Source organism: Athene noctua, chromosome Z (assembly GCF_965140245.1).
Source record: "Athene noctua chromosome Z, bAthNoc1.hap1.1, whole genome shotgun sequence".
In the NCBI taxonomy this organism is placed as follows: Eukaryota; Metazoa; Chordata; class Aves; order Strigiformes; family Strigidae; genus Athene; species Athene noctua.
Window position 1 is genome coordinate 12,521,222 of NC_134077.1, and position 10,374 is coordinate 12,531,595.

Consider the following 10,374-nt stretch of genomic DNA (forward strand, 5'->3'; position numbering starts at 1 on the left):
CACATCTGACCATGCTGTCCCACACTTCCATCATACCCTCATCTTCTCTGCAAGCTGCTCATACCCACAGAAAAAAGCACTGAGAGCCCAAAGGGAGCATTTTGTGGCAGGAAGGGACAAGCCTCCTTTTCATTTCCGTGCAAGGTCATTGCCACCAACGTGTTTCTTCTTGCAGCCCTTCATACTTAAAGCTCCTGCGACATATCTGCAGAGCAGCTGCAGGGGACTTTCCATCTGCAGGGATGCTTTTCGTTTTCCGTTTAGAACAAGCACCAAAAGTCACACCCTCCTCCCTCCCTGTATGTTTTTGCGTATGAAAAATAAAACCGAAAAGGAAATTACCTCATTTCAGCGCAATCAGAGGCAAAGCTTTAAAGTGAAACCACCTCACAGCATGGGATGCTGTCAGCCCTCTCATACCAACACTGTTGTCAGTCTAGAGATGAGTCAAGTGGTCCCTCTGCTTTCACAGTCTGTGGTCACCCTGCCAACTTTCCCCAAGACACAATTTCAGTCTGTCCCACTTCTCAGCCAGCACAGCCTGCATAGGGACCTGTTATATAGAGAGGCAGGACAAACGGCAGGTTTCACACTGCCATGATGCAGCGTTCAGATCCTCAAATGGAAATGGTCCAGCCTGTCCCAGTAATGCTTTGGTAGCTGTCGACTGCCAGTACTCAGCAGAACTCCAAAATGGGTGTATCTTGTCAATGGGTGTGTGGGTGTGCATGGGGGGGGTGTGTGTGTGTACATGTGCAGGGTAAGGGCACAGCTTGCTCCCATACTCCAGCCACCTCCTGAGGACTGGGCTGTGATCATCTATCCACAATATAGTCTCATACTTCTGTGCCTTTTTTTCCTAAACAGACATGTTGAAATGAAACTGAAATAACATTCTCCTTATTTCTTTGTTATAGCAAAGACATGTCCCCAACCAAACACACCTGATTCATACTGTAAGCCTTTTCCAAATGTAGAGGTATAATCTTTACAGTGAATAAAGCAGTTAAGTCCTAAAAATTTCAAAGGAGAAGGCTTCACAAAAGATACTGTGTCCCACCTAGGTTCAGTCCCACTTTCTGTTACTCTGTTTGCCTTATGCCCTACATTCAATCTGCTCGCTAAATTCAGTCTTGCTCTAAATTAAATCTGCTTTGTGGAATTTAGGGGGACTAAGTAATTCTTTATTCAATTGAAGACTATTCAGAATAGTCTGAAAATCTTCTAACCAAGCAAAATAGCTCCTGTCCCAACGGAAGAGCATTGGAAGAGTATGGGGGAGACACGGCAGCACTGAGGACAAGCTCAGTGCCAGACGGAGGAATCCCAGGTCACCATGCTGGTGTCCAGCAAAGCTACTTTGGATTTCTTAATTCTCCCATTAGACTTCAGTGATCCACAGCAAGCCACTGATAACAAGCCCTGCATGGGTACCAGATTGCTGGCTCAGCTGCCAGGCACCAGCATGCCAGGACAGCGCCAAGTGTCTCACACATGGGATTTCCCTTTTTTTTTTCCCCCCAATCCCACACCTGCTGCATTGCCTATACACAAAAATCACGACAAAGTGCAGAGGAGGAGTAGGGATCAGGGAAAACAGGAAGTAGCCAGAGCCTGAAAAAGATCTGTCAGACCAGCAAGCAATGAAGAATTCCAGAAATGGAGCACATTCAAATTCTCAACAAAGATAGCAAGACAGAAAATAACTATAGTCACCATCCAAGGAAGGACTTCTGCAAAAACCCAGCAGTTATAGTGCAGCTGTGCTAACAGTATGTATGGCATGTGGAGGCACCTACGCACAAGCTCTTCAGCAAACACTCCACCAGCCCGAGAAAGAGTGATCAAGGCTAATATTTATTTTGCTAATACCTACTTATTCCGAATAGCAGTTGCAAAGACTGGCCTTTATGAGACCATTGTCATCTTCAGAAGTGCTAAAACCCACTTAACGACCCACCTAGTGAATTTTGCCCACTGTTACATTCTTTTTAGCTCTTTAGAAAGCTTTTTGGTGACTACCAATGAGCTGAACCGGGAATGACCGCACAAGGAGCCACCTGCAGTGTCTCTGCTTCTGCTTTCATAGAAAATTCAGCTCAGCCGATAATTTGCCCTGGCTAATTTAGAACTGACTGTATAACAACCTGTGATCAGGAAAATTCTGTCAACTAAGTTTCCTCAAAGTTACTCGTTGATTAAAGAGCACCCAGTTGATACAAACTCACTTCCACTTCAGCTATATCACACAGAGGCTCTGCTTTCCAACCCCATCCTCTTACAAATGTTATTGCTCTCAGTAAGAAAACACCCTGGCTTTGGTGGGCACCAAATCAGACACACATGAATCATCTTTCAGATGCATTTTGGAAGTAATTCATTAATGCCACCTGCTTGCCAAACAGGTGGTTGTAGTGGAAAAGATGTGTGTTCATCCCCTCCACCAGTGACAGAGCACTGCGATATATGAACCAGACATACAAGTTTATGTTTTGCTAAGAAAAATACGTGTTTAAGCTTTCAAGGGAAGTAGGAAAGAGAGAACAGCATTAGGGAGAGTCTAAAAATTAGTGTTAGGGACATTAGGTAATATTTAAACAGCAGATAAGACCTGTGCAAGTGGGTGTTACGCCTGAGCAGCATTCAGGCAGGTCTCCTCAGCTTCTTTTCCTGTCTGGTGCTGGATATCAAAGCTGAATTAAATGGTGTATTTAATTTAACTATTTACATCTGCATCAACCTTTTCTCTCACCATAGTGATGTTGGCAGTACAGCAGCAGCTGCTGGAGGCTGAAGCTTTGCTGCAGTTCCACCAGAAAATCACTAAGAGTGAACAAAACCACTTCCTTGAAAAGTGAGGCTGAGATGAGGCTTGAGGATATAGAAAGCTTTGCTTGTAATGGTGAGAGAGATCCCTGAAGGAAAGGTGCCAGAGAAGAGCAAACAGAAGAGTTAGAGTGATTTAAGAAATGGGAGGGGGTAAAAAAGCCTGCTGAGGCCATCATCACCCTGCTTGGTGTTGGCCACACCCTGCTGCACTTTCCCAAAATGACCTTTGGCTTGTGCTCCTGACAATAGAGCTGAGTTTCCTGCTCGGGTGCTGGGACCCGCGAGGATCAACAGGAACTGCCAAGGCTGCGGTCTGCAGAAACAGGAAAAGGGAGAGAGAGACAAACAGCTTCTTGGTTGGCACAAGAGCTGTCAACACCAAACAGTCTTGGGAAGACAAGAAGAGGAACTCCAATAACCAAGAGATGTATTTAAGATCTTATAGGAGACACAGAAACAGCTTCAAGCTGATTCATCACAAATAACTGAGTTGAGACAAAAAACAGCTAGTTTCCGTTCTCTCCTACTCTTGATTTCGTTTCTGCAACATTCGTTTTCCTTTCAGCCAGCCTGCCTGCTAGTGTTACTCGTACTGAGTCAGTCACGTGTTGGCTCACAATAACATGTTCCTGGTTAGATCACAATGCCCAGACACCAGCGAAGCTCGGGGCATGTTATCTCAAGATGATTCTCTCTACTCAGCTGTGTAATTGCACTGACTTAAAATGGTGTTAAACAGAAATAAATTAGAAGGCTGCTCCAAGGGAGTTGTGCTCCTTGGGCTGCTGCTCTGCTTCCCGCCATGGCTGTGCCCACCTGGGACCTGTGGTTCTTTGTGGTGGAGCCACAACAAGAAAGAGCTTTTGTGGCTGCTCTGGTACAGCAGCTTCCCAGAGGCCTGTGCTTCCCACAGCTACACTACTTTATTTAAGGGAACTGAAACAAAAAAAAAGTCAGAGCTCGCTGATGACTTGAAACCACAATGAACTTTTTTTTGCTCTGCCCCTGTTGTGCAATCCTATAATTGGCAGCAGGCCTGCTGTGTGCTGCTCTTGCCATAATGGGCTGTGATACCTGTACGGCCCCTCACACACCAGTAAAACCCTGCAGGAAGGTGGGCCGGAGCTGGTGCAAGTCAGCTCCCCTCTGAACAGTGGTGCTTCCTGCCTTACACCACTGCAATCAGATCATGGCTTTGAATGCAGCGATTGGGGAGGCAAGCACTCTGACTCACAGGTGAGTCTATTAGTCTGTTTTGTACACTAAAATCCCCCATCATTCTTATTACCCTACCACTATTTTAAAATAAAATAAAGAAAATAAATAAATGCCTGCAACTGTACTATCCCATTGGTTTGTGCCCAGCTGCCCGGATAGGAAAGTATCTCCTCTCCCACATATGCCCAAAGGAAAGACCAACCTCTTCATGTTGCTGCAGAGATATAGGAAGAAGTTGCCTTTAAAGATCATCCCCCTTTGGGGTGAGGAAATGTTACTAAGCAGGACAGGATTGAGGTTCATTTGGTTATGGCCCACTGGAAGAACAGTCATTTAAGTAATTTGCCCAAGTATTATATCTGTCTCTGAATTCTCAAAGAACAAGCCCCGTTCATCCCTGACTCTGCCTACATGAGCAAAATAAATGACTAAAATAACATGCATGTGCCCAGCAGTGCAAGGAACCGGTGTGTCCCTCTTCCCCACAGCCTGAGTTCATGAGTACTTTCACTGCGTTTGGGACTGCTGAGCACCAGAGAACTGGGGGACCATGGAGGTCTCAGTAAGCACCCCGGTCCCCCTGTGCTGCCATGCTTCACAGAGCAGCCATCAGGCTACAGCTGTGAGATGCAGCTCTGAGCATCGCGTGCTGCAGACCACAGCACCTGCACCGTGAGGAATGACACGTCATGCAGCCTGACAGGTTCCTGAGCTGTTCACCTGCCTTCCCGCCATCTAAAACTCAACAAACTTGTTTCAGAGAAACAGTTTCTTATGTAACAGGAATGATACAATCAGAGCAGCTCTTCCTGAATGGGGCTGAGTTACAAACAGGGGTCTTCACAGCTCAAGAGCAACCCTAAACACATCAAGTCAAGCAAATAAGCCTGTATGCCATTTTTTTATACCAAAGGATGAGGGATGAAGGCACTATCAAACACATCAGCAATTCCTCTGTAGCCAACCCAAGCTGTTCTGACACCAGGTCCCAACTGAGCAGAGCACACTGCAGTATGCCACCAGATCCAGCAACCGTTGCAGACCAGCCATCTCAGGTACGGCCGTGCAAAAGCCTCATCCAGCTGTAGACTTTGTTTGCACATCTCACCCTGAGAAATACCCTGTCTGCGAGCTGGCACTGCTGCCTCTCCCACACGCTCGCCCCGCAGCAGCACTGTGCCCACTGCCCTCTGCCAGGCACCAATGGGGCTGAGGTTTCCTATGCAGGGAGAGAAATCCCAGCCCTGTTTCAGGTGTGCCATCACTTCCAGGAAATATGCAGGGGGCAGAGTTCCTGAGCTGAACTGGTGAATGTTTCCTCTTCTAATAGAATCCAAAGTCATAAGCATTTCTAGACACTGGACTTTAGAGGCTCCTATCCCACAGAAAGGAGCTTCTGTATGGCCCCTTTGGGTCTGTATTACGCTGTGCCATCTTTTTCTTCTTGAAGCTGTGTTTTGATGGGAGAGGTGAACATTTACTGGCTTTCAGCCACAAATCAGTTCTTTGTTATGTCTGGCCCATCTGTGCTTTCTTTACGCCAAGCTGTTTTTCCCCCCCCCAAAAAAAAGTCCATCCTACGTGCCACCGCACCAAGTATCAACTCTCTGAGGGACAGGAGGCAGGTGAGTGACTCACATATCACTGGCAGCTCTCCCAACACTGTGCAACCACCACAAAGCCACGAGGGTGACTTTACAATTCCAGACCTTGTTCCTTGTGAAGAGCACCGTCTAAAATTACAGCACACACAGGTAAGCACGTTGTGGTGCGTGGTCAGCCAGTGTCACACCGTGCAGCCACTGCAGTGCCACAAGGAGGATCCAGCAGCCAGAGGGCCGCCCTAAGTCACAAACGACACATGATATGGGTCAGCTTGTTTCCCTACGGCTTGTTCGAGGCCAAGGCCACCATCACCTCGAATAATACCACAGCACTGTGTCAGAAGCATCTCTCCGTTAAGAACAAGCAGACTCATCGCTCCATGTCTTCTTGCCCACCACAAGCACACCCCACCCCTTGCTTCTGCTTGTCCAAGCACACCCCATCCCTCCACCTCTTCTTCCTCAGCACAAGCACAACCCCATCCATCTCTCCCGGGCCACCACCACAAGCACAGCCCACCCTCCCATCTCTCCTTGCCTAGCACAAGCACTCCCCACCCCTCCGGCCTTTCTTGCCCAGAGGAGGCAAACCCCAACCCCCCCACCTCCCCCGGACCACCGCAAGCCCACCTCACGCCCCTACCCCCTCCCCATCTCCTCTTCCATAAGCCCACCCCGTCCCGCCACCGCTTCTCCACCAAGCGCGCCCCATCCCGCCGCTCCCTTTTATGCCGCGGCGGAGCCGCTGTCCCCGGGACGCGGCCCCCGCTGCCGCGGCCGGCCCCGCGCGGCCCGGGGCGTGCTCCGGCACGCCGCCGCCTGCCCGCCGCCGGGGGGGCGGGATTCCCGCGCGGTTTCCCGACGTCACAGCGCGGGGAAAGCCCCGCCGCGCCGCCGTTCTTAGGGCCGCGTTCCGCCCCGCCCGCCTGCACTCTGTCGCCGCTGCCGAGCCGTGCCGTGCCGTGCCGTGCTCCGCCGAGCCGTGCCCCGTCGCCGCGATGATGCCTGGCAGGACCCTGCGCAAGACCGCGCCGCCCGCCGCTCCCGCAGGTACCGGAGGGTGAAGGGAGAGGGATGGGGACACACTCGCACACACTCGCACACACTCGCACACACTCGCTCACCCCCCGGTTCCAGCACCCGGAGCGCGGGCAGCGCCCGCCGCGAGGATGCGCCTGCGGCCGCCCCTGTGGACGCGAGGGGGGTGCAGCTGGGGCTGGGGGCTGGGGGGGGGGAGAAAAGAAAATTACAAAGTTGTCAAGATCTCATTAAAATTAAAACCTAATAGGGGTGGGCAGGCGGCGGTGCGGGTGGCTGACGGCCGTGCTTGTGCCCTCTGCAGAGCGGGAGGCGGTGGCGGAGTGCGCCCTGCAGCTGCGCAGGATAGGCGACAAGTGGGACCTGCGGCAGAAGATCCTGAACCTCCTCACAAAGCTGTTCTGCCCGGAAACGTGAGCCCTGCGCGGACACGGCGCGCCGACAAGCAGGGGAAGACCTTGGCTTTGTGGTTTTGAAACAAGAGACTTCACTGATACTGGGAGATGAAGAAAGCTCTTTGCGTTGTATTTTGCTGCCTGTAGCCACTCACTGAAGGTTGGCTGTCGCAACATGATTTCTTTGAAGAATGTTACAGCAATATTGGCGTATGAATGCCAGGTGGAGAAAAAAAAAAAAAGAGTGATGGGGAGACTTGGGGCAAGACGGAACTTGCCCCTTAGCTTGGTCTGAGATGACTTCCAGGAGCCTGGTGTTTCCCGAGGCACACTCTGGTCCTCTTGTCCCACAGCTACATTTAACCGAGGAGCTCAGACCACGTTTGGGAAGGAGCCAAAAGAGATGTGTCTTGGAACTTGGGATCGTACATCACAAGGCAAAAGCCAGTTGCTCGGTTTCTCAATGCTCTCGTTTTCTAAAGCATGGATTCTGCTAGATGGGGATTTGGTGGTGGGATTATTTCATTTGTTAAGTAAACCAGTATCTTTATTGAAAGGTTATTTGTTACTGGATGATGCTTCGTGGACTAAAAAATTACAATTCTATGAATTAACACGATGTTGCATAGTTCTAGTCTATATTATATATATGTATATATAATAGATATTAAAAATATATGCACCCCATGTGTATGAAATTAGTATTTCACAGAAGTATTCATTGAATGCTACTTGTTAGGCTCAAAAAATAGTATGAAAAGTTCAAAATATGACATTAAAATACATTAAATATAGGAAAGCACAATAGTCATCGTGCAACACAGGGGAGCCTACTTTAGTATAGCATTAAGACACATATATGCACAATTACAGCTATTGAGGTATGTGTGTTCAGTGAAAGGATTCTTTGAACATTACAAATAATTTCTTGACAACAATACAACACTGCTGAGTAAAAAAATAACTCTTCGGTAGATCTTAAAGTTGAATACAAGTTAAATCTCAGGTTTTCTTGAAAATATTATTTATTCAAAGAAAGAAACTACCTCTCTTTGAAGAAATAATACCAATAGAATTGAATGTTATGGTCAAGTACAGGAAAATAACTTTGTATTTCTGAATATTTAACTATACTTACAAGTGAAAGTTCTTCCCTTGTACTTTATTCCCATTTCATTTCATGGCAACCTCATTTCGGTTCTGGAATGATGTACCATATCCAGTGGATAGTGATGCATTATGCCTGTCTCACTGAGGGGTTATTACCCTTGTCTGGCTTTGGAGGAGCTGAATTTAAGTCTGCTGATTGCTGTCAAGGCAAACAGTAACTCTGCTAGTCAATTGAGTCAGACAATTGATGATCCTAAACTGTTTTTTCATACATACAAGCTAGCAAGAAAATGGTTGAAGCTGATCAGGTTTTGTAGCTACCTCCTAGGTCAATGGTCAGAATTCCTTCTCTTAACTAACCTTATATGTAATACATTTGCATTGTATAAGGCTGTATGGTTCACTTTCTGAATTCTGGGTCTGTTCAAATGATGTTTTTTCCCACCTTGTCACAAATTCTTGTTTGTATGTGTAATTAATTTTTCAGTTAGTGTTTTTGAATCTGCCTTGCAAAATTGTCGTTACATGGCTCTGGTCACTCTGTGACAACCAACGGTGTATGGCTGTTATTTGGTATCACTGATTTCACTAAGCAGAAGCTGACTGACTTTGCTTGCTTTACGCATAGAGGACTTAAGCCCGTCCTAGTGGTGTTGCTGGGACCTTTGCCATTGGCTTGAGCGATATGCATGGTTCCCTCCTCCTCTAAGACAGCTAATATTTTTTCAATGAGAACATAATGTTTCAAGAATAGTTGTTATTCGTCTTAGTACTGCAAAGTAGCACGTTTTGCTGATATGTAGAGGTTGGGTTTTCAGGTATTAAAAAGTAAAGGCCAAGAGTTTCTGTTTGGCTAAACACCAGCTCCCAGGCTAGTAGTACTGCATGCAGTTTGGCAAAGCTGTTCATCAAAGGCAGCCCGATGTCTGCAGAAGGGCTCCTGCTGTATGCCTGGGTTTGGTAGAGTCTTGGAGTCTTCATCAAGGGCACTAAACAATGATCCTGCCTGCCTGGGACTCTCAGGAAAATACAGCATTAGCATTTGCATTAGTAGCTGAAATGTGTTTGAATAGAAGTGATCTGCTCAAGGTATGCTGCTTTGAAATTAATAGGAGACAAGGTGCGGATTTCATGGAGCCTGCCCAATTCTTCAGACTGTAGCACACATTAATATTATGAAAAAAAGTATCATTATAAATGCATTGTCATGGGGATATCTAAGTTCAGTATTAGCACAGTATTTTTCTGTCTAGACTGAAAAGACTATTTTGTTTGGGGTTTTTTTTGTTGTTTTATGTTTCTCTGAGCATTGTCAAGAGTGCTAGCATTAACTAGGAGCTCAGGAAAAAGACCTAGATCCAAGTGGTCGGTGCTAGTGTACAAGTAAGCACTTGCTGATGTCCTCCCTAGGATTCCTTTTGTTACTTCTGCAAAGGATTTGCTGTATGACTGTATGAATGTGAGCTTTTCTTAAGGTCTATTCTGGATATGGGCCAGATGTTTTGCTGTATGCCCCATGCATGTGTGTCTTGAACTCTTGCTTACATAATAAATACAAAGTGTGTGTGAGAAAAATGAGTCATAACTCAGTTATAACTCAGGGTTTTTTTCTGGATTCTGAATGTGTGATCATATGTAAATTTTTTCCATACTTCCAAGTCAGCAGGCACACACTAGGGCAACAGCAGAGTGCAGGGGAGATTAGTCTTTTACTTCTGCCTTTAAGAAGAACAAGACATAAACATATCCTTAAACTTCAGAATGGGAAACTGAGAGACCTATTTTAATATTTTCTAGTAACTACTGCCCACAGGATAGTTGGGTGGTGTCAGGGGCTCCATTACTTCTAGCAGAGGTGTTGCAGCTTTGCAGAAGAGAGTCCCTGGGAATCAGTGAAGGATAGACATACAAGTTAAGGGTTTTGTCTCAGAATGTCAAAGGAATACAGAGTTCTGCCAAGGTCAGATTTTTATTTTCTCTGAAGTTTGAAGCTGGAGCTTTGGAAAAGGGGAAATGTTACTGCTTACCACAAGGGAATAGCAAAGGGATAGTGCAGAGCTTATTCTTCCTCCCTGAAGCTGGTACCCAAAGATGTGTCTGTGGGAAGGAGAGCCCAGGGTACTCACCTGCTATGCCATGCACATCAGCAGGCTTTCCCCTCAGTCATCGTGCTGCTTCTC

General features: G+C 47.1%; 1 protein-coding gene across 1 annotated transcript; it reads left to right on the forward strand.

The window, feature by feature from the left end:
• The first annotated feature begins 6,596 nt into the window (after nucleotides 1-6,596).
• PMAIP1 (phorbol-12-myristate-13-acetate-induced protein 1) lies at nucleotides 6,597-9,723 on the forward strand. The gene is made up of 2 exons (XM_074932202.1): nucleotides 6,597-6,701; nucleotides 6,994-9,723. Exons 1-2 carry the CDS (start codon nucleotides 6,650-6,652, stop codon nucleotides 7,104-7,106), a joined length of 165 nt encoding a protein of 54 aa, XP_074788303.1. The 5' UTR covers nucleotides 6,597-6,649; the 3' UTR covers nucleotides 7,107-9,723.
• The last annotated feature ends 651 nt before the right edge of the window (nucleotides 9,724-10,374 follow it).

Bases quoted from the DNA above. Each gene is read 5' to 3' on its own strand.
- PMAIP1 (XM_074932202.1), top strand. From the start codon at position 6,650: ATGATGCCTGGCAGGACCCTGCGCAAGACCGCGCCGCCCGCCGCTCCC. The intron at 6,702-6,993 runs GTACCGGAGGGT...TGCCCTCTGCAG, and splicing joins GCCGCCCGCCGCTCCCGCAG to AGCGGGAGGCGGTGGCGGAG.